Source organism: Nerophis ophidion, linkage group LG07, assembly GCF_033978795.1.
Source record: "Nerophis ophidion isolate RoL-2023_Sa linkage group LG07, RoL_Noph_v1.0, whole genome shotgun sequence".
In the NCBI taxonomy this organism is placed as follows: domain Eukaryota; kingdom Metazoa; phylum Chordata; class Actinopteri; order Syngnathiformes; family Syngnathidae; genus Nerophis; species Nerophis ophidion.
Window position 1 is genome coordinate 77,840,048 of NC_084617.1, and position 26,005 is coordinate 77,866,052.

General features: G+C 40.6%; 1 protein-coding gene across 1 annotated transcript in view; it reads right to left on the minus strand.

Annotated features, from left to right (window-relative positions):
* Positions 1-386: 386 nt before the first annotated feature.
* Positions 387-26,005, minus strand: part of lrrc75ba (leucine rich repeat containing 75Ba) — a 28,947-nt gene continuing 3,328 nt past the window's right edge. Inside the window, exons 2-4 of the mRNA XM_061907214.1 lie at positions 14,303-14,431; positions 13,041-13,153; positions 387-3,003 (exon numbers count right to left, since the gene is read on the minus strand). Of these exons, the coding sequence (XP_061763198.1) occupies positions 2,412-3,003; positions 13,041-13,153; positions 14,303-14,431 (834 nt within the window). The 3' untranslated portion in view covers positions 387-2,411. The remainder of the gene's footprint in view (positions 3,004-13,040; positions 13,154-14,302; positions 14,432-26,005) is intronic.

A 26,005-nucleotide genomic window follows, 5' to 3' on the forward strand; every position in this document is an offset into this window, starting at 1 on the left:
TAAACCAGAAGTTTTTGGCGGTGGGTTCTGTTGCCCCATCAAATGGTATTTGGACCTCAGGGGGTGTGACCATCACACTGTGTTTTGACCTTATGGGACCCACCTGTTGCAAATGCCACATTACAAAGTCTGGCAGCAGGAACAAAAGATTGCCAGGAGCATCATGGGTAGCTTCTCATCTTATGACGATCTGTGACTTTTTGGCAAACAGGGGCGGAGGCCCAGGCGGGGACGCACGATCCACGGCCGCTGGCTCGGAAGCTCGTTTAAAATCCTGCCAACCAATCCGGAGCGGCAGTCCTCCGTCATCACTGGCCCGTTTGCAGACTAATCTCCATAAATAAATCAACTGAGCTGAAAAGGAAACAAATCCAGACATTCCTCACTCAGTGGATCAATTGTTTTATTGGCAGAATTTGGCTTTAGCAAATACAAGCTACAAGGGAATGTGGATACATGAAAGACGCTACAAAGTGGATAAGTGTTCTCCCTTGCTCAGACTTGAACAAACCAACATAAAAGGTGCTGCAATCACAAATGAAGTTACATATTTTGGCCTTTGGTTACTGCCCAATGACTCCAGTAGACACCCTTTGATGTATTGAGAGCCGCTATAGTCACAGAATTGGACAAATGACAACAGAACACAAATCATTACATCGGTAGTCAGACACTTTACTGTAACAACACGTGTATAAAATACACATTTAAACATTTAGGAGTATATTCTGACGGAACAGGTTCTTAGAACAATCAGGAGCCATTTGGATCAGCATTTTAAAGACAACAGCCTCCTCATGCTACTCGTCTCTAGAGCTATGCAATATGGAGAAACACACAGAAAAAAGTGCATTGAAGTGCATCGCAGTGTTTGAGTCAGTCCGACCTCGTGTGCTACTGCAAAAGACACGGCCACTTCAAGTCTGTCTAAGTCACCAGGTAACAGTCCTAAAAACCCAGAGAACCACTGAAGAACGGTAGGTATACGTGAGGGACAACTGACACATCATCCAATGAACAAAGACAAGACAACAGCTGCTTACATGACTTTGTGTGCTGTGTGGATTCAGAGGTGGGTGGTATGGACATACCGAGACACCGGCAATGACTACACCACAGAGGTGGGTGGTATGGACATACCGAGACACCGGCAATGACTACATCACAGAGGTTGGTGGTATGGACATACCGAGACACCGGCAATGACTACATCACAGAGGTGGGTGGTACGGACATACCGAGACACCGGCAATGACTACATCACAGAGGTGGGTGGTACGGACATACCGAGACACCGGCAATGACTACATCACAGAGTTGGGTGGTACGGACATACCGAGACACCGGCAATGACTACACCACAGAGGTGGGTGGTATGGACATACCGAGACACCGGCAATGACTACATCACAGAGGTGGGTGGTATGGACATACCGAGACACCGGCAATGACTACATCACAGAGGTGGGTGGTACGGACATACCGAGACAACGGCAATGACTACATCACAGAGGTGGGTGGTATGGACATACCGAGACACCGGCAATGACTACATCACAGAGGTGGGTGGTATGGACATACCGAGACACCGGCAATGACTACATCACAGAGGTGGGTGGTATGGACATACCGAGACACCGGCAATGACTACATCACAGAGGTGGACACTGCCATTTAACCAAATATGGAGTCCTACCTGTCCTCTTCCAAGATTGCCTTGCTCACCAAAACACCAAAAACATTGAGTGAGAGACACGTATTTACTTGGGGCTTACATGTACGCAAGGGTATCCACAAGTAGACATTAGGAAAGGGGGTTGAAAAAAAAAAGTCTTGACCTAGCAGTTTTGCTCGGGTCACGTGACGAGCCGACGGCTGTGTAGTCTGTTGAACTTGTGTCATAGCTTTTGTTGAGAGCTTAACAGAGAACACACAATGTGGGTTGAAGCTCTGCCCGCCGGAGATGGTCTCAGTCCCGGACCGGACCCCAGAGGGACGCACTGCTTTCAAAACCACTTGAGCGGCTACCGGAAATCTGCTTCTCCAGCCTGACGACTGATTGAAATTAGTATTGGCTTCTCAGCTGCTACGATCAGACAGAGATTGAGTAAAGGGGGGGTGCGTGACACAGCAAGAGAAAGAGACCCTTCTCCTATGAATCCAGTCCTCCGATGAAACTGCAGCCCGTTGCCAAGAGCGCCATCCGCCAACACGGTAAGTCTACAACCGTGGCTGCCACTCCTCCGTCACCCGGTGCAGGTTCATTCTGTGACGTCTTGAAATTGCTTGGTTGAGAGTTTCGCAATGTTGTTTCCCTTCCCTTGTGCCTAAGAGGGTGACTGGGCTGGTGGGTGTGAGGGTGGTCCAGCTAAAGGTAGATTCTGGGCCTCGCTGTGCGACAGCACACTCCTTCACCTCTCGCAGTAGTGAAAGGTGAATTCTTTGGAGAGCTGCTTCTCACCTAAGCTCCACGGCTCCAAGTCATATTTGTCAACCACGCCCTCTTGTGCCTCTTCGTCCTCCTCTTCCTCGTAGTGACTCGGCTCTTCGATAGACGTCTCCAGGTGGTAGGAGTAGGGCTGGCCCTCTGTGTACTCATAAATGGTGGGTAGACTGCTCTTCAGGCTACAGCGCCGCCGCAGAGCCACCAACAGCGGCTGGGGCATGGTGAAAATGTCCACGTTGTTGCCCAGGTCTATCCAGGCCAAGCTGGAGAACTTCTTGGGGTCTTTCAGCATCTCAGTCAGGTCTTTGAGTACAGCCAAGGTGAGACGGTTGCCGTTCAGGGCCAGGTTATTGAGTTTGGGCAATGAGGCCAGAAGGGGAAGAAGAACCCTGAGGTTTTCGTCCTGGAGCTCGGTAAAGCTGATGTCCACCGCCGCCACGCTGTCTCTGTTGTTCTGGAGGTAGAAGGCCACCTGACGGACATCCCTGCTGGACAGGGGGATGCCCGACAGGTCCACCGTGTCGTTGGACAGCTTTTTCTGCAGCGTCGTCTTGAGACTGTGAGGGGGAGAGGGTCACACATATTAGGTAAAGGACTATTTAGCTCTAAAAGTCTGAACAACAAGGTTTTAGTTTGGTTCACTGATCTGGAAACACGAGCCTACATCTATGTTGTGTTTTGTGTGTTGTGTAACAGGGGGGGGTAGGGGGGGGGGTTAAAATGGTCTGGGGGCAAAAGGCTGACTGCAGCACGGACGCTGACTAAACAGCAGAGCCAAAACATCCAGGCCAGCCAAGATAACACAGCTCTCCAGTGCAGCGAGTCAAACCTAAACCAGGCAAGGACCTGATCCCCAGTGCCAAAGGTGTGCGTGTATTAAAACTTGTGCAAACTTGATAGCACACGCAAAGCTGCTCCACTCAGCTTGTTCGCAGAGGACGGCATCCCTTAAATGTGCAAAAGAAGGAGCGCAATCCATTTATCATGTTTTTGTATAATAATACAAACCATAATGACAATAATAATAATAATGATAATGATAATAATCATATGTATAATAATAATGATAATGATAATAATGCTAATTATAATAATAATAATGATCCATCCATCCATTTCTACCGCTTGTCCCATTTGAAGTCACGGGGGGGGGGGTGCTGGTAACAATAATAATAATAATGATAATAATACAAATAATAATGACAATAATAATAATAATAATAATAATCATATGTATAATAATAATGATAATACAAATAATAATGACAATAATAATAATAATGATAATAATTATATGTATAATAATAATGATAATAATGCAAATTATAATAATAATAATGATCCATCCATCCATTTCCACCGCTTGTCCCATTTGAAGTCACGGGGGGTGCTGGTAACAATAACAATAATAATAATAATAATGACAATAATAATAATAATAATAATAATTATTATTATTATTATAATAATAATGACAATAATAATAATAATAATAATAATAATAATAATTATTATTATAATAATAATAATAATAATTATTATTATTATTATAATAATAATGACAATAATAATAATAATAATAATTATTATTATTATAATAATAATGACAATAATAATAATAATAATAATTATTATTATAATAATAATAATAATAATAATAATTATTATTATTATAATAATAATGACAATAATAATAATAATAATAATAATAATAATGCAGCTGAGAGCCACCAGGACCCTGAAAGGGACAAGTGGTAGAAATGGATGGACGGAATAATGATAATAATAATAATTATTATTATTCAAATAATAATTATAATGATAATAACAATTATAATAATAAAAATTATTATAATGTGGCGACTTGTCCAGGGTGTACCCCGCCTTCCGCCCGATTGTAGCTGAGATAGGCGCCAGCGCCCCCCGCGACCCCGAAAGGGAATAAGCGGTAGAAAATGGATGGATTATAATATAGATATAAATTAAATATTAATGATGATCCATTCTTCCATTTTCTACCACTTGTCTATTTTGGGGTTGCAGGGGTGCTGGTAATAATAATAATAGTAATAATGATATCATTACAAAAAATAATCATGATAATAAAAATAATGATGATAGTTATAATAATTATATAAATAATAATAACATTGATAGTAAAGAATGTCCACCAGTAGAAGGAAATGCAAATATAATCAAGAGCGCTCTCAGTGTGATTTATCAAAGCTGAAACTGTTTTGTATCTCTATTTAGCACCGTGCAAAATGGCACAGAGACGCACAAATGGCTGTGAAAAAAGAAGGTGTTGACAGATGAAAGTCGACATATTGTCGACTCAGCAATGCCATCTTACAGCTGCTTGATGAAGTGGTCGATCGGAGCCAGCAGATAGAAACATGATTTTAATTGATTAGTCTTGGTGTCTGCTCACATTTTCAACAACTTTAATGGTTTAATCCCTGACATATCTCCTATGACAAAACTTGAACTATCATAGATCATCGCAGCAAACCATCACAGAGCACACATCTGGCCCACTAAAAGTAGGTTTTGCTTGTTTGGATCGCATTTCTGTAACAAAGTTGGTAATCAGGGAATTTTCAGAGCCGGTAACCATGTTGGCTTGAATGTCCAGAGTGAGTGGACTGTCTGGATGGTGGAACACTGGCAATTGAACAAAAAATGTGGGAAATGAAGAGGTTTGTAATGGCCCGTTCATTTTCAACGGGGAAAAGTTCCTGGTGATGTTGGGAAAACCAAGAATTGTTGTAGATTTTTTTAATTAATAGCTTGAATGTCCTGATGAAGACGCATTTTTTGATGTTGGAACGGTTGAAATAGGACAATAATGTGGGAGTAGTTGAAATACAAAAGTTAATTGGTTATACTGAAATTGAAGAGTGGGAACTCCTGGTAATCAGGGAATTTTCAGAGCCGGTAACCATGTTGGCTTGAATGTCCAGGATGAGTGGACTGTCTGGATGGTGGAACACCTGCGATTGAACAAAAAATGTGGGAAATGAAGAGGTTTGTAATTGCCCGTTCATTTTCAACGGGGAAAAGTTCCTGGTAATGCCGGGAAAACCAAAAATTGTTCTAGAATTTTTTTAATTAATAGCTTGGATATGCTGACGAAGACGGATGTTTTGATGGTGGAATGGTTGAAATTGGATGTAAAATGTGGGTAATGAAGAGGTTTGTAATTGCCCGTTCATTTTCAACCGGGAAAAGTTCCTGGTAATGTTGCTGGGCCCGAGCTCATCTAAGATGGACTGATGCAAAGTGGAAAAGTCTTCTGTGGTCTGACAAGTCCACATTTCAAATTTTTGGGGGAAACTGTGGACCAAAGAGGAAAAGAACCATTCGGACTGTTCTATGGTGAAAGTGTGGTAGTCAGCATGTGTGATGGTATGGGGGTGTATTAGTGATTGTTGTAGGGTGAAAGTGTGGTAGTCAGCATGTGTGATGGTATGGGGGTGTATTAGTGATTGTTGTAGGGTGAAAGTGTTGTAGTCAGCATGTGTGATGGTATGGGGGTGTATTAGTGATTGTTGTAGGGTGAAAGTGTGGTAGTCAGCATGTGTGATGGTATGGGGGTGTATTAGTGATTGTTGTAGGGTGGAAGTGTGGTAGTCAGCATGTGTGATGGTATGGGGGTGTATTAGTGATTGTTGTAGGGTGAAAGTGTTGTAGTCAGCATGTGTGATGGTATGGGGGTGTATTAGTGATTGTTGTAGGGTGAAAGTGTTGTAGTCAGCATGTGTGATGGTATGGGGGTGTATTAGTGATTGTTGTAGGGTGAAAGTGTTGTAGTCAGCATGTGTGATGGTATGGGGGTGTATTAGTGATTGTTGTAGGGTGAAAGTGTGGTAGTCAGCATGTGTGATGGTATGGGGGTGTATTAGTGATTGTTGTAGGGTGAAAGTGTGGTAGTCAGCATGTGTGATGGTATGGGGGTGTATTAGTGATTGTTGTAGGGTGAAAGTGTGGTAGTCAGCATGTGTGATGGTATGGGGGGTGTATTAGTGATTGTTGTAGGGTGAAAGTGTTGTAGTCAGCATGTGTGATGGTATGGGGGTGTATTAGTGATTGTTGTAGGGTGAAAGTGTGGTAGTCAGCATGTGTGATGGTATGGGGGTGTATTAGTGATTGTTGTAGGGTGGAAGTGTGGTAGTCAGCATGTGTGATGGTATGGGGGTGTATTAGTGATTGTTGTAGGGTGAAAGTGTTGTAGTCAGCATGTGTGATGGTATGGGGGTGTATTAGTGATTGTTGTAGGGTGAAAGTGTTGTAGTCAGCATGTGTGATGGTATGGGGGTGTATTAGTGATTGTTGTAGGGTGAAAGTGTTGTAGTCAGCATGTGTGATGGTATGGGGGTGTATTAGTGATTGTTGTAGGGTGAAAGTGTGGTAGTCAGCATGTGTGATGGTATGGGGGTGTATTAGTGATTGTTGTAGGGTGAAAGTGTGGTAGTCAGCATGTGTGATGGTATGGGGGTGTATTAGTGATTGTTGTAGGGTGAAAGTGTGGTAGTCAGCATGTGTGATGGTATGGGGGTGTATTAGTGATTGTTGTAGGGTGAAAGTGTGGTAGTCAGCATGTGTGATGGTATGGGGGTGTATTAGTGATTGTTGTAGGGTGAAAGTGTTGTAGTCAGCATGTGTGATGGTATGGGGGTGTATTAGTGATTGTTGTAGGGTGAAAGTGTTGTAGTCAGCATGTGTGATGGTATGGGGGTGTATTAGTGATTGTTGTAGGGTGAAAGTGTGGTAGTCAGCATGTGTGATGGTATGGGGGTGTATTAGTGATTGTTGTAGGGTGAAAGTGTTGTAGTCAGCATGTGTGATGGTATGGGGGTGTATTAGTGATTGTTGTAGGGTGAAAGTGTGGTAGTCAGCATGTGTGATGGTATGGGGGTGTATTAGTGATTGTTGTAGGGTGAAAGTGTGGTAGTCAGCATGTGTGATGGTATGGGGGTGTATTAGTGATTGTTGTAGGGTGAAAGTGTGGTAGTCAGCATGTGTGATGGTATGGGGGTGTATTAGTGATTGTTGTAGGGTGAAAGTGTGGTAGTCAGCATGTGTGATGGTATGGGGGTGTATTAGTGATTGTTGTAGGGTGAAAGTGTTGTAGTCAGCATGTGTGATGGTATGGGGGTGTATTAGTGATTGTTGTAGGGTGAAAGTGTGGTAGTCAGCATGTGTGATGGTATGGGGGTGTATTAGTGATTGTTGTAGGGTGAAAGTGTTGTAGTCAGCATGTGTGATGGTATGGGGGTGTATTAGTGATTGTTGTAGGGTGAAAGTGTTGTAGTCAGCATGTGTGATGGTATGGGGGTGTATTAGTGATTGTTGTAGGGTGAAAGTGTGGTAGTCAGCATGTGTGATGGTATGGGGGTGTATTAGTGATTGTTGTAGGGTGAAAGTGTTGTAGTCAGCATGTGTGATGGTATGGGGGTGTATTAGTGATTGTTGTAGGGTGAAAGTGTTGTAGTCAGCATGTGTGATGGTATGGGGGTGTATTAGTGATTGTTGTAGGGTGAAAGTGTGGTAGTCAGCATGTGTGATGGTATGAGGGTGTATTAGTGATTGTTGTAGGGTGAAAGTGTTCTAGTCAGCATGTGTGATGGTATGGGGGTGTATTAGTGCCCAAGGCATGGCTAACTTACACATCTGTGAAGGCACCATTAATGCTGAAAGGTACATACAGTTTTTGGAGCAACATATGTTGCCATCCAAGCAACGTTATCATGGACGCCCCTGCTTATTTCAGCAAGACAATGCCAAGCCATGTGTTACAACAGCGTGGCTTCATAGTAAAAGAGTGCGGGTACTAGACTGGCCTGCCTGTAGTCCAGACCTGTCTCCCATTGAAGATGTGTGGTGTAATATGAAGGCTAAAATATGAGGCAGGAGACTGTTGAACAATTTAAGCTGAACATCAAGCAAGAATGGGAAAGAATTGAACGTTTACTGAGTGTTATTAAAAGGAAAGGCCATGTAACACACTGGTAAAAATGCACATGACAACTTTTTTGCAATGTGTTGCTGCCATTAAATTCTAAGTTCATGATTATTTGCTGAATAAAAGTAAGTTTGTCAGTGTGTTCTCAGTGTGAAGATGAAATATCTTGTCTTTGTAGTCTATTCAATTGAATATAAGTTGAAAAGGATTTGCAAATCATTGAATTCTCTTTTTATTTAGCATTTACACAACAAAGCACACCTCTCTGTTGTGATGGAAACATAGTACACCGAGACTTAATTTACATTTCTGTTAATAAAATACATGGACATTGGTATATTTCAGACATACAGCAGTTGAAATGATTCATGTGTTTACTGTGATTCATGTCATCAACAATCTAAGCATTTAGCAGCCTCATCCTGCAGTGATGACATCAGCGCCATCACACAATTAACGATGCTGGATTTGATCGACATGTTGATTCAAGGCATTTATTTATGAGGCGTTACATAACCGTGTGTTCAATTCCATTTACCTGGTGTAATGAAATGATCCATTAGGCAAATAGTAGGTCTCGTATCCACGTGAGGCTCAGCGGTCGGGGGAATGGCGATGATTTAATATGATGCAACATTTTCTTCCAGGTCCAGTCCTTGAGAAAGCTTGTTACCAAAAAAACCCAAACTATACAGATTTGGTCCTCAAAGTCTGCAGTTTGAACCTCACAGTCATTTTGCCTTGAACAACTGAGGACATTAAGTCTGTCAAGGATCCTCAGGAAGTGATCACTAGATCCCCTCCCCGGGTCTATCAAGGATCCTCAGGAAGTGATCACTAGATCACCTCCCCAGGTCTATCAAGGATCCTCAGGAAGTGATCACTAGATCACCTCCCCGGGTCTATCAAGGATCCTCAGGAAGTGATCACTACATCACCTCCCCGGGTCTATCAAGGATCCTCAGGAAGTGATCACTAGATCACCTCCCCGGGTCTATCAAGGATCCTCAGGAAGTGATCACTACATCACCTCCCCGGGTCTATCAAGGATCCTCAGGAAGTGATCACTACATCACCTCCCCGGGTCTATCAAGGATCCTCAGGAAGTGATCACTAGATCACCTCCCCGGGTCTATCAAGGATCCTCAGGAAGTGATCACTAGATCACCTCCCCGGGTCTATCAAGGATCCTCAGGGAGTGATCACTAGATCACCTCCCCGGGTCTATCAAGGATCCTCAGGGAGTGATCACTAGATCACCTCCCCGGGTCTATCAAGGATCCTCAGGAAGTGATCACTAGATCACCTCCCCGGGTCTATCAAGGATCCTCAGGGAGTGATCACTAGATCACCTCCCCGGGTCTATCAAGGATCCTCAGGAAGTGATCACTAGATCACCTCCCCGGGTCTATCAAGGATCCTCAGGAAGTGATCACTAGATCACCTCCCCGGGTCTATCAAGGATCCTCAGGAAGTGATCACTAGATCACCTCCCCGGGTCTATCAAGGATCCTCAGGGAGTGATCACTAGATCACCTCCCCGGGTCTATCAAGGATCCTCAGGAAGTGATCATTAGATCACCTCCCCGGGTCTATCAAGGATCCTCAGGAAGTGATCACTAAATCACCTCTCCGGGTCTATCAAGGATCCTCAGGAAGTGATCACTAGATCACCTCCCCAGCATCTCTCCAGCGTTCACACTTCAAAGAAGAAGAAAATCACATTTTCGTGGCATGATCAGATGCAAATTTGATTTTTTAAGTCACAAAAAAGCAAGTAAAGCGTGACAAAACCATATCAAAAGAGACACAAAAAAGCACTCCTAGTGTGGGAAAAATACAAAATATAATAAAAAAAAGAATAAAACTCCAAAAACGATACGGCTATTTTTAAAAATCTATAAGTCATGATTCAATATATTTTCTGTAATGGCTTCCAGGTTAGTTCCCATCTATTCATATTTGCAGACTTTATACATCTTATTTTTTCAAGAGTCATTACATTCACACGTTCATCTAACAGTTCCTGAAGTTGGGTGCAGATGAGCTTTACAACTTTGACCATGAGTCCTTTGGCCAAGACTTTCTTGAGAAGCAACACAGCTGGGATGTATTTTGTCTTTCTGAAGACCACCCAAACCAAATGATATCTCAGTCAGGGTCAAGTTTTCTCTGATATTCCCCAGCGGGTAAAAGAAGAAGCAGCTGGAGCAAAATGGTTGAATAATTGGACATTCCCAAAAGGAATGAGACAGTGATCCTTCAGCTGATTGCCATGTATCACAAAGTGGAGATGTACCAGGATAACATTTGTGTCAGGACACTTTGGAGAAATAAAACGCTTCAGCAACCCCAAATGGGACAAGCGGTAGAAATGGATGGATGAATCATTTTAAAGTGCATGATCCTATGTCTGATATCCACTCAGCAATTGTCAATCTAAGAGTGTCTGTTGCAATTGCTGTTTGGCTTTTGTTCTTACTTCCTGTTTCCGGGCTGTATTAACAGCGTCTGCTGATGTCATGGACATAATGAAGCAGCTGGCAAATTTGGCAATTAGCTTTTTACTTGTAGGTGATACCCTTTCTTAGAATTACTAAATGTATTTTTCATTTACCAGCTGAGAATTTGAAACGTTTCCTTTAAAACATTTTCTGACCTGCAAATAGTGAAACCAACTGGATTGAGACAAATTGGATTTGAGTCGCAATGGCTCACATGACGCAAGAAGATTAATGTCTTTTATGCATTTAATTCCTTTTGAGTACCAGTTCAAAAATGTTCTGTCTGTTATCAAATGAATAAATGCATGGTTGTGGCACATTGGAGAATACAAAGTTACATTGGAGGCTTTCAATTGTTTTTTAATTTGAGGAATCATTTGGCCAGAATGTCTTACTACTACACTATGGCTTGTTGATTTAATAGAAGACTACTTTAGTAAAAAGCAGAGATAGCAGTGATGTGTAAGGGTTAAATAATGACTGCAGTTCCAATTTGAGCCACAGGGAAGCCGAATTGAGTGATTCATTGATTGGGAACCCCATCTTCCAATAGATCAATGTGTTCAGATTTGATGTCCAGTAATCATTTTTGAACATTGGAAGACCCAGTCCCCCTTCCTTTGTCGATCTGAATAAGTGATTTGTGGATATTCTGTGGTTTTTATATCCCCACACAAAATGTACAACTAAAGAGTCAAGTTTTTGGAAAAAAAATCTGCAGGAATGAGAATTGGTAAGTTTTGCAAAAGATAGATACGTTTTGGCAGGGTGACCATTTTGATAGCATTGTTGAGTTCTGACGTTGATTTGAGCATTGACATGTGATCATTTCCCAACCAAACTACGTGGATCCAACATTAAACTTAGTCTCAGTTTACAAATACAACTATTTTCAAACAATTTGAAGGCAGTTTTAGGGGACATGAAAGTGTAATCAATGTAGCATAGATGCCTTGTGTCTGCTTGGAAATACGTTTGTTTCTGATTCTGATATGACCCCCCGCCACCTCAAAAGGGACAAGCGGTAGAAAATGGATGGATGGATGATTCTGATATGGAAAAAAAAAGACATTTAGTGCTAACATGTAACTAGTTGAGATTTAATCAAAAACGCCTCTGCTGCTTACAGCCAAATAATGCAATTTATTTGGTTTCAAGTGTTTCAATCAATCAATCAATGTTTATTTATATAGCCCCAAGTCACAAATGTCTCAAAGGACTGCACAAATCATTACGATTACAACATCCTCGGAAGAACCCACAAAAGGGCAAGGAAAACTCACACCCAGTGGGCAGGGAGAATTTACATCCAGTGGGACGCCAGTGACAATGCTGACTATGAGAAACCTTGGAGAGGACCTCAGATGTGGGCAACCCTCTCCCCTCTAGGGGACCGAAAGCAATGGATGTGGAGCGGGTCTAACATGATACTGTGAAAGTTCAATCCATAGTGGCTCCAACACAGCCGCGAGAGTTCAGTTCAAGCGGATCCAAGACAGCAGCAAGAGTCCCGTCCACAGGGAACCATCTCAAGCGGAGGCGGATCAGCAGTGTAGAGATGTCCCCAACCGATACAGGCGAGCGGTCCATCCTGGGTCTCGACTCTGGACAGCCAGTACTTCATGCATGGTCATCGGACCGGACCCCCTCCACATCAACCATCACTTCCACACGATTAACTACATTCTTAATGAATCCTAACAGAAACAAACAACTAGTGCTATTTTTACCATGGAAATTGGAAAGGGAAATGTAACAAATGTTAAATTGTCCATGTTGCTTCTCACTCAACTAGGAAATGTTCTCCTTGTCTCACAACCCAAGTGGCCATTTACAGAACAAGGAAGCATTAAAACAAACATCTATTATTTCTTGACAGAGGAACACAACATGGATGGACGGAGAAATCTAACTTTGTGTACTAACAGATGGGGAGATTCCACTTGTGAGAGAAAGAGGACATGGGAGTAGCAAGCACTTAAAATGAAGGATGATTGACAGCTGTGGTTACCATGGCGTTGTTGCCCAGCTCAGTTCCTAATTGAATATCGACTGCAGAGATGGAAATGTCCTCCACTCACGGAGCTGCACAAGAATGTCTTTCTGGACAGAAGGTCTTACTTACCATGCCTGGGACTTCTGTCTGGACATGCTCTGCCTCAGCCACTTGGAATGTGGCGTCAGGTGGTAGATCAGCTGTCTGCAAATTTTATCCGACGACTTGATGGTGTCTGCATCCTGTGGGCGAGAGCTTGGATTCAAACACAAACCAAACTGGGGCAAAATATCAAAGTTGCTTACAAATTCCAACATCTCACATGTCTGCATGGAAATAAGTTGTTTTCCTTTAAGAATTATCCTAATATATGTTTAATGTGAAAAAAACAGTATCAAAAAGTACCGAAAAGTATCGAAATACATTTTGGTAGCAGTACCAGTACCAACATATTGGTATCGGGACAACACTAGTGTGTGTTGTGTTTTAGGTGAGGCTGTTTAAGTCAGTGCTTCTCAACCTTTTTTCAGTGATGTACCCCCTGTCAACATGTTTTTAATTCAAGTACCCCCTAATCAGAGCAAAGCATTTTTGGTTGGGAAAAAGAGATAAAGAAGTAAAATACAGCACTATGTCATCAGTTTGTGATTTATTAAATTGTATAACAGTGCAAAATATTGCTCATTTGTAGTGGTCTTTCTTCAACTATTTGGAAAAAAAGATATAAAAATAACTAAAAAACTTGTTGAAATATAAACAAGTGATTCAATTCTAAATGCAGATTTCTCCACATAGAAGTAATCATCAACTTAAAGAGCCCTCTTTGGGGATTGTAATAGAGATCCATCTGGATTCATCAACTTACTTCTAAACATTTCTTCACAAAAAAATAAATCTTTAACATCAATATTTATGGAACATGTCCACAAAAAATCTAGCTGTCAACACTGAATATTGCATTGTTGTATTTCTTTTCACACTTTATGAACTTACATTCATATTTTGTTGAAGTATTATTCAATTAATACATTTATAAAGGATTTTTGAATTGTTGCTATTTTTAGAATATTTTAAAAAAATCTCCCGTACCCCTTGGCATACCTTCTAGTACCCCCAGGGGTACACGTACCCCCATTTGAGAACCACTGGTCTAAGTTATCGCTTTAATTCATGTTATTAATCACAAAACATCACAATCATGTAAAAACTGAAATGAATCGCAGTCACACTGACGGTACTAAAGATAAAAATGTTAGCAAGTTTTGAACAAATAAATGACGTAGATTCAAGTCAAAAATGTTCTTGTTTGACATTAATCGTGATGAATTAAGATGCAAAAGTGAAATAAACCAGATTATTTAACACAAGTTTTAGAAAGCAAAAAAGCAAACCTTCTTGGGATTTTGCATCTCTCGGGCCAAACTCAACAGCAGCTCGTGAGAAATGGGATCCACCAGATTGAGAAATGCGGCGTTCTTGTATAGGATGTCATTGAGGGAGCTGCCTTCCAGTCCCAGGTCCTGAACAGAAAGACAGAAACAATGACTATACACACTTACTGCGGAAACAGAGAAAAAACAATCACATACTGTAAAAAAACAAAAAACATCCAAGGATTAGATAGATAGATGTCAGGGTTATTTGATGACGAACCCCAAGATGCAGAGATGGAGGCAGGCATGGAGTGAGAAAACATGATTTAATAAAGATACTACGACACAATCAAACAAAAGGGTACTAACACAAAGCGCGCACGAGGCGGATAACAAACTAAGGGTCTTTAGCATAGAAGCTAGCAAGAAACGAAAAAGGGCCTAGCGTGGAAGCTAGCGGGTTGCAAACAGGAAAACAGAAGTCGTTACTTGTAGAGTGAAAACAAAACAGAAGCAGGGAACAAATACAGTAAGTTACAAACAAACAAATGTAGCTTACCGCTACGCTGCAATTAAACGACACGATAGCAACGACATGTGGCAACGACAATGATCCAGCACTGACTGGAAGACAAAGTGGGTACAAATAGGAGCGGGCTGATTGACTACAGGTGTGGCCAGGTACCAATCAGCCGCAGATGAGGTGACAACAGCACACAGGGAGACAAACAGGAAGCTGAACCAAAATAAGAGCACTTGGCAGGAACTAAAGACAGGAGATACTAAACACAGAGGAAACAAAGACAAATGCAGAGGAAAAAAATAAAACATAGACAAACTGTCAGGGGAAAGCCTGACAATAGATGGATGGATGGATGGATGGATGGATGGATGGATGGATGGATGGATGGATGGATGGATGGATGGATGGATGGATGGATGGATGGATGGATGGGTGGATGGGTGGGTGGGTGGGTGGATGGGTGGATGGATGATAGATGGATGGATGATAGATAGATAGATAGATAGATAGATAGATAGATAGATAGATAGATAGATAGATAGATAGATAGATAGATAGATAGATAGATAGATAGATAGATAGATAGATAGATGGATGGATGGATGGATGGATGGATGGATGGATGGATGGATGGATGGATGGATGGATGGATGGATGGATGGATGGATGGATGGATGGATGGATGGATGGATGGATGGATGGATGGATGGATGGATGGATGGATGGATGGATGGATGGATGGATGGATGGATGGATGGATGGATGGATGGATGGATGGATGGATGGATGGATGGATGGATGGATGGATGGATGGATGGATGGATGGATGGATGGATGGATGGATGGATGGATGGATAGATAGATAGATAGATAGATAGATAGATAGATAGATAGATAGATAGATAGATAGATAGATAGATAGATAGATAGATAGATAGATAGATAGATAGATGGATGGATAGGTCTTTATTGTCATTGCACAAGTACAAGGAAACTTTGTTTTCAGCACATTCAAGATGAGACAAAGACACAGTGTACAGGGTTACAGAACAGAAACACTGATGGGTCACCATAAGGCGCCCCGTAAAAGATGGGAAAAAGGTAAAATGCTGGGGAAGGATGAGACAGGGGGGCCCAGTCTGGAGTGGGGAAAAACCTCCATAGCAAAGCACATATACATATTACAACGTACACCTCCAGATATCTATCAACAGAGGGGAGGGAGTGGGGGGTCATGGTGGCAGGTTGCAGCTCTCAGGTGCTGCCCATCCCTCCATCACCCCTATGGGATTTGTGTCGAGTGTGTTGGGTTGGGGTGTGTATGTGAGGCATATCTTTTTGGATGCATGTGTGTGTGTAAGCCTGCAGTGTATGTGTTCCGCGGCCTCGATCTTGTGCAGCCGCTAGTCCAAAGTCAACAACAACAAGTGTGTGTCCATGAGAGACAAAAAGGGAGTTTGTTAGGTCTTCGCCGCACTGATGGTGAGAAACACTTTTGAATTCAAGAAAGAACTTGAAGCAAACCCCCCCCCCCCCCCCTGCTCATTGTGGCCCTCGCCAACAAGAGTCCTCTATAGATATAAAAGTTATTTTAAAGGTTCATTCTGTCATTTATATGCATCTCAGTTTTATCGGCATGAAAAACTATAATACATCTCTATAAAACGTAAATTGTGTTAATAGTTGTGGTGACATGATCAGAGTATTGAATATACATTATTGTCATGTCTGTGTGATCATGTTTTGTTTTAGTCATGTTCGGTTTTGTTTTTGGACTCTTTGTGCACTTTTGTTTGTTTGGTCACCATAGCAACCCATTAGTTTCCCGTGTTGAGTCTCGCACCTGTTTTCACTGATCATGTCACTGCTATTTAAGCCGGTCTGTTTCTGTTGTTCGTCCTGGTGACATTATCCTATCTATCTATCCATCCATACTACCTCTGCTACCCATGAGATTGTGTTTATTATAGTTCATGCTTCATGCCATGTCACAGTAAGTGTTTTTGTTTTGTGTTCGTAGTTAATTGCCTTTGTGCTAGTCTTTTGTTTTTCATTAGTCAAGTTTTGTTTTCCGCCATTGTGCGCGCCTTTTGTTTGCTTCCTTTTTTTGGAGTTTGTTAGTGTTGAAATAAATGATGTCCTTAACTTCACGCCTTGCCCGCGCCAATTTTCTTTTGCCTTCCAGGAAAACAAATCCCAAAGTCCACGTTTTGACAATTATAAGAAACATTGCTTCCGTCTTTGTACAATTAAATCTACACTAAACCTTGTTGTACCAAAACAACATAACATAAAACGTGGTACTTATTAGGCCTGGGCCGATAGTCAATAAATCATTTCATAGAACAATAAATGAAAATTAAGTGGATTACTTTGCCGACATTGATAGATTGCCATGTCCTGGTGTTTATTTGTATCGGTCTCACACTTCCACTGGGCGTGCAAGTGAAACAGCGAACATTCTGCCTTCATCAACAAGTCCACCCTTGTGGTTGTAAGGAGGCGCCCCACCGTGACGAGCCCTTGAGCAGCCTATGCACCTTTAATGAGAAGCAGGCTTTAGAGACACACAAACACACAAACACACAACACAATAGACATTGATTGCAACAGACATCTGGAGTGGGATGCTGGCGGTGATATCCACTTCCTATTTAACAACAGACACAAGCTGCCAGTCCAGGGAAAAGCTGTATGAACAACATGTAAGCGCAACACAAAACACTCTGTGTTTACAATTATTGGCACATGCTGACTCTTGATTGCCAGTTAAATACCATGTGACCTCCGTGTTTACACTCGGAAGGCCTGATTTACTAAGAACCAAACACCACGCGCTAAACAGCGTGTGCAATCTGTAAAATAATGTGTAGCAATAGTGGGCTTGTTGCTTTTTCCAATGAATTCATATATTTAAATTCTCAGGGCACGGACTGTACACAACTATAACGACAAAATCAACAATGAGTCTTTTTTTTACACCTGGTAACTTCGACTCCCTTGGATATCTAACTCACATTTTAAAGTCAGTCATGCATCCAGGCCTAAGGCGGCAAATGAGGTCACTATCCTATAATTTCTGTCACGTTGTGTAACAAAGCCAGCTTGACCACCACACATATTCCATGGGTGAGCCGGATGTGACGTCAGTAACATCCAAGCAGTTCATTTAGATGCTGTTCTGCAATACAAATATTATGTACGAGTATTCTTGGACCGACTTCCAAAGGAGTTTAGTCAAATATGTTTCCACAAATGGAATAAACAAAGCAATGCATTCACACACACACATATATATATATTTATATATATATGTGTGTGTATGTATGTATGAATGTGTGTGTGTGTGTGTGTGTGTGTGTGTGTGTGTATGTATGTATGTATGTATGAATGTGTGTGTGTGTGTGTGTGTGTGTGTGTGTGTGTGTATGTATGTATGTATGTATGTATGTATGTATGTATGTATGTATGTATGTATGTATATATGTATAGGCCACAAGCAAAGTAACCCTGGATGATCACAGGCCAAATATGCCAGCCAAAAAAGGTAAAGTAAAACAAAGTACCTTGTAAGTCAAACCTCTGGCAGCAATACAGTGATCTTACACAGTAATTAACTCCCGATACTCCTTCATTAAATCCACACGGTGCAGTCTCACTCAGACATCAGCCTGCATTAAAGATTATATAATAAACCTGATTACAGAACAGAGTCTTGTGATAAGGCTTCTCTGGAAACTGTATCTCTTGGGCTTGGTTAAGGAACAGTAAGTACTGTCTGCTGCTTCTTTGTCATGAACACAGGACTGTCTGACACATCAAAGTCAAACAAAGGGGAGTAAAGAAAATGATCTTACAAAGGCTGCTTTATTCCTAGAAAAGCTGCCTGCTTGTAGACACAAAATACTTCAACTGCCATCAATCTGAAACACGGGCATCAAGTGAGGAGGAGAGTAATCAATCAATCAATCAATCAATCAATCAATCAATCAATCAATCAATCAATCAATCAATCAATCAATCCAACGTTATTTATATAGCACTTTTCATGCAGAGGAAAGTGGCAAAAGAGAGTGCTTTACACCAAAAACAAATACAAAAGTAAAAGAAAACACACACATGTTGCTTGCTTACATACACAAAGTCTTGTTGGGAATAAGAAAACATGGCACTTAGGACTCAGGTAACAAATGTACATTTTGAAGATATTTTTTCTACCATTTAAATATTTAAATTATAACAACGCGTCATAAATGTTAATAGAGAAAAATCAACTTGCTTGAATCAAATTAGGAAGTTCTAAGACTACTACCTACTAAGACTACTACCTACTAAGACTACTACCTACCAAGACTACTACTTACTAAGACTACTACTTACTAAGACTACTACCTACCAAGACTACTACCTACTAAGACTACTACTTACTAAGACTACTACTTACTCAGACTGCTACCTACTAAAATTACTACCTACTAAGACTACTACCTACTAAGACTACTACTTACTAAGACTACTACCTACTAAGACTACTACCTACAAAGACTACTACTTACTAAGACTACTACCTACTAAGACTACTACCTACTAAGACTACTACCTACTAAGACTACTACCTACCAAGACTACTACTTACTAAGACTACTACCTACCAAGACTACTACCTACTAAGACTACTACTTACTAAGACTACTACTTACTAAGACTACTACTTACTCAGACTGCTACTTACCAAGACTACTACCTACTAAGACTACTACTTACTAAGACTACTACCTACTAAGACTACTACCTACTAAGACTACTACCTACCAAGACTACTACCTACTAAGACTACTACTTACTAAGACTACTACCTACCAAGACTACTACCTACTAAGAATACTACCTCCACCCCTCATCAAAAGTACAAAATGGTTGGTTCCACAAGGATCGCAGACAACTTAACTTGGAACACTTTCTTCAAGCATTGACACACAACACCAACATTTTAAATACATTCAAGGTAAAAATACAATAAATCTTATCTGTGGCAGCATATGAAAGAAAGTTGATGTACAAATGTCACTTTTGCATCTACTTGCACATAACTGTTGTGCAATCAAGGACACTTGATTAAAGTTAGACAACGCAGTGTAAAGTGGTAGAAAATGGATCGATGGATATTGGTCGATAATTTATATTTTTTATGACGTTTGGAAAATATGTACCAGGAGGACGGAGCCCCTGAAGGGACATGGAGGTTTTGTGAGATCTGGCAAAAGGTTTTATTCCTATGTCAGTGAACCGGAAGTAAAAGAGACACAGGGATGGAGGAGTGGGAGCAGGCGGGAGTCTACCCATCATCTGTGCTCTGTTGTTAATACGATTTAATGTCTTTATATGTTAGGCCAATACTAAAATAGAAATCAATAAACTTCTCCATCAGATGAATTGATGAAGGTGGACCCCGACTTAAACACGTTGAAAAACTTATTGGGGTGTTACCATTTAGTGGTCAATTGTAGGGAATATGTACTGTACTGTGCAATCTACTAATAAATGTATCAATCAATCAATCAAGGGTAGGTAGGCTCCATCACTTTGTCTTTTTCACCATCGCTGTGTCTGTTTTACTTCCGGTTCAGTGACATAGGAAAAAAACCTTTTGCGAGATCTCACGAAACATTTTTTTCCCTCCATGTCCCTTTGAAGTTCCGTACAGGAGAACTGTACTGATTGTTCACATTTTTATTTGGAACGTCACCTTTCTTTGTCTACATTTCCTTCAGCTATCAAGGCAGAAAGGCCAGAAATGTCAACACCACTTTGAAAAAACACACAAACAATAATGTCAACAAAATCACAATATACACTTAACAATAACCTCTTTCTTTGAATTCAGGTTTAAAATAAGGAATATGTAAGAAATGCTTAATAAAGTGTAACAAAACAGTGCAAAGTGTGAAAATGTAAACATAAGGAAACTTAACAAGAATAATGTTTGTCAGGTTTAATGTCTGGAAGTCATGAGGTGTGTGTAACATTTCAGTTGATGTTATCCTCATTTATTGTGTTTATAAAGTGCTGCACTTTAGTTCCTACATGTTGTTTGCGTACATACGAACAGGGAATCTATGAGGGTTGGAAAGAAAAGTGGAGTGTGGTGAAGGACTACAGTTCGTTTAAAAACATCCCAAAAAACTGCCATACTGACTTTTCTTGTTTTATGGGCAATTTGTTCGCTCTGTGCAGCACTCATTTTTACTTCATCTTCTCACTCCATGCAGAGAATCAACAGCAAGATGGAGCAACCAGACTTGATAGTTGGATTGATTGATTGAGGAATTTAATTTTAAAGAATGTAATGCTTTAAAAAGGCAAATGGATGGCACTAAAAGCCAAAAGGCTTGTTTCCATTGTGGTCCATCAAATAGTTGCTTCTGTTACGTGATTGGCTGTTTAGTGTGGCCCTCCCCTTGCTCACGGACCACTTCCTGTTTCGCTAACACCGCGAGTGCCTCTTGTTCATGCAACCAACCATGCTTCATTCTTTGTGTATATATCGTTTTATCAAACACCTTCTTTAAATGATATTTATTACGTGTCTATCACGATATATATTGATATTGTTTTATCGACACAGCCCTATGTTAATCCCATCCTTAAAAACATCCAAAGCACTAGTTTTTAGTGCATGTAAACATACCAAGTATGTGTGTATGGGCCGGTTAGGTTCTGGTTTAGGGTACATGTCTGTGCTTATTTACTCAACAATATATATATATATATATATATATATATATATATATATATATATATATATATATGTATATATATATGTATATATATATATATATATACAGTAAACAACATAGTCTAATGTTTGGATAATTCTGCAGACTAAAATATGGAAATAAGAACTGGTTGTCGGACGGTGAATTCCCTCAGCATTATCGATGCATCTGTGAGAAAGGAACCAAACCCCCAAGAGTTTAACGTTGTGTTGCTGCTCTGTCACTCTGACATCCATCCATGAAATCCATTCATTCAGACATGTGTGTGTGTCTAATGTCTGAAACTGAAAGCAAAACACATGACTGTCAGACCAACATTGAAGTGAATGCATGAATATTAATGATATGGTTACAGTCTGTCTAAATAAGGCTTGTTGACCTTGCGAGTGTCGGCCATTGTCATTGTCTCTTCTAGCTTGAGCAAGACTCCGAAGGAGGTCACTATTCAAAGTCACTACATCAATGTGGTCAGCAGGGAAAAAGGGCAGAGTCCATATTTCTTTGTCGGTGACCTTCTTTTCACGGAGAGCAGGCGGACTATTACAGAGGAACTTGCTCTAATGGTCATGTCAGAACAGCCGGAGGAGACTTGAAGCCCGTCAAGAGGATGAAACAGGAAGGTGGATGTTGTGGGAAGTCCTGTCCTCACTTTCAGAGGATCTTATCTTCTTCTGCTTTATTTTGGTGGTTTTACTTTTTTTAAAGCACACTGCTCACTTGACCAAGGCTGAACTTGAGCACTGTGGTGAGTCACATGCTGTGCAGACGAGGTGTCTACAGTCTACAGACTATACAAAGTGTCTACAGTCTACATGAGGTGTCTACAGACTACATGAGGTGTCTACAGACTACATGAGGTGTCTACAGTCTACATGAGGTGTCTACAGACTACATGAGGTGTCTACAGACTACATGAGGTGTCTACAGACTACATGAGGTGTCTACAGACTACACAAAGTGTCTACAGTCTACATGAGGTGTCTACAGACTACATGAGGTGTCTACAGACTACACAAAGTGTCTACAGTCTACATGAGGTGTCTACAGACTACATGAGGTGTCTACAGACTACATGAGGTGTCTACAGTCTACATGAGGTATCTACAGTCTACAGACTACACAAAGTGTCTACAGTCTACAGTCTACATGAGGTGTCTACAGTCTACAGACTACACGAGGTGTCTACAGTCTACATGAGGTATCTACAGTCTACAGACTACACAAAGTGTCTACAGTCTACAGACTACATGAGGTATCTACAGTCTACAGACTACACAAAGTGTCTACAGTCTACAGTCTACATGAGGTGTCTACAGTCTACAGACTACACGAGGTGTCTACAGTCTACAGACTACATGAGGTGTCTACAGACTACACGAGGTGTCTACAGTCTACGAACTACATGAGGTGTCTACAGTCTACATGAGGTGTCTACAGTCTACATGAGGTGTCTACAGACTACATGAGGTGTCTACAGTCTACGAACTACATGAGGTGTCTACATACTACATGAGGTGTCTACAGTCTACAGACTACATGAGGTGTCTACAGTCTACAGACTACATGAGGTGTCTACAGACTACATGAGGTGTCTACATACTACATGAGGTGTCTACAGACTACATGAGGTGTCTACATACTACATGAGGTGTCTACAGTCTACAGACTACATGAGGTGTCTACAGTCTACAGACTACATGAGGTGTCTACAGTCTACAGACTACACGAGGTGTCTACAGTCTACAGACTACATGAGGTGTCTACAGACTACACGAGGTGTCTACAGTCTACGAACTACATGAGGTGTCTACAGACTACATGAGGTGTCTACAGACTACATGAGATGTGTACAGACTACAGACTACAGTGGGCTACTTTCCACACAAAGAAGCACGTCAGGTGAAAGTGTGTGACTGGTTGAGCACGTGTGACAGCTCTTTTATTGGAGGGGGGGTCAGAGTCTTTGAGGGTGAGGTTGTGTAGTGATGATTGGATGATGGCATGAACCTAACTAACTATCATCATTTGGTGACTAGGGTTGAACTTTTCATCAATTATGTCAATGGTTTGGATAAAAAAAAAGAGCTGTGATTTGTATTTTGTTGCCTCAATGATTTGTTTAATGAGTAAAACTACAGACATTGTTTCCGAAAGAAGATTCCAAGAGAGCGCACAAGAAAGCTGGCCACTTATGTGCAAACCTTACAAAACACCTGATTCTTAAAGTCAAACTCCCATGATTCTTATAGTCAAACTCCCATGATTCTTATAGTCAAACTCCCATGATTCTAATAGTCAAACTCCCACGATTCTAATAGTCAAACTCCCATGATTCTTATAGTCAAACTCCCATGATTCTTATAGTCAAACTCCCATGATTCTTATAGTCAAACTCCCATGATTCTTATAGTCAAACTCCCACGATTCTAATAGTCAAACTCCCATGATTCTTATAGTCAAACTCCCATGATTCTTATAGTCAAACTCCATGATTCTTATAGTCAAACTCCCACAATTCTAATAGTCAAACTCCCATGATTCTTATAGTCAAACTCCCATGATTCTAATAGTCAAACTCCCACGATTCTTAAAGTCAAACTCCCATGATTCTTATAGTCAAACTCCCATGATTCTTATAGTCAAACTCCCATGATTCTTATAGTCAAACTCCCACGATTCTAATAGTCAAACTCCCATGATTCTTATAGTCAAACTCCCATGATTCTTATAGTCAAACTCCCATGATTCTTATAGTCAAACTCCCATGATTCTTAAGTCAAACTCCCATGATTCTTATAGTCAAACTCCCATGATTCTTATAGTCAAACTCCCATGATTCTTATAGTCAAACTCCCATGATTCTTATAGTCAAACTCCCATGATTCTTAAAGTCAAACTCCCATGATTCTTATAGTCAAACTCCCACGATTCTAATAGTCAAACTCCCATGATTCTTATAGTCAAACTCCCATGATTCTAATAGTCAAACTCCCACGATTCTTAAAGTCAAACTCCCATGATTCTTATAGTCAAACTCCCATGATTCTTATAGTCAAACTCCCATGATTCTTATAGTCAAACTCCCACGATTCTAATAGTCAAACTCCCATGATTCTTATAGTCAAACTCCCATGATTCTTATAGTCAAACTCCCATGATTCTTAAAGTCAAACTCCCATGATTCTTATAGTCAAACTCCCATGATTCTTATAGTCAAACTCCCATGATTCTTATAGTCAAACTCCCATGATTCTTATAGTCAAACTCCCATGATTCTAATAGTCAAACTCCCATGATTCTTATAGTCAAACTCCCATGATTCTTATAGTCAAAACTCCCATGATTCTTAAAGTCAAACTCCCATGATTCTAATAGTCAAACTCCCATGATTCTTATAGTCAAACTCCCATGATTCTTAAAGTCAAACTCCCATGATTCTAATAGTCAAACTCCCATGATTCTAATAGTCAAACTCCCACGATTCTTAAAGTCAAACTCCCATGATTCTAATAGTCAAACTCCCATGATTCTTATAGTCAAACTCCCATGATTCTTATAGTCAAACTCCCATGATTCTTATAGTCAAACTCCCATGATTCTAATAGTCAAACTCCCACGATTCTTATAGTCAAACTCCCATGATTCTTATAGTCAAACTCCCATGATTCTAATAGTCAAACTCCCATGATTCTTATAGTCAAACTCCCATGATTCTTATAGTCAAACTCCCATGATTCTAATAGTCAAACTCCCATGATTCTTATAGTCAAACTCCCATGATTCTTATAGTCAAACTCCCATGATTCTTAAAGTCAAACTCCCATGATTCTAATAGTCAAACTCCCATGGACACAATGTTCCAGACATCTTCCTGGAGACAGAACAGATTGTATGTTTGGTTTTGGAGTTATGTTTAGATAACTTTCATATTTAGTATGACAGTCATACTGATACATATTCTGTGAAACAACAGATATTTAACAACAACAACAACACTGCATCATCATCACCGTCAACAACAACATTGCATCATCATCATCATCAACAACAAGACTGCATCACCATCATCAACTACACTGCAACATCCTCATCAACAACAACATTGCATCATCACCATCATCATCTACAACAAAACTGCATCATCAATAACAACAACAACACTGCATCATCATCAACAACAATATTAACAACAACAACACTGCATCATCATAATCATCAACAACAACGACATTGCATCATCGTCAACAACAACAAAAATTACACTGCATCATCATCAACAACAACAACACTGCATCATCCTCATCAACAACAACATTGCATCATTATCAACAACAACACAAATTACACTGCATCATCATCATCAACAATAACACTGCATCATCCTCATCAACAACAACAACATTGCATCATTATCATCAACAA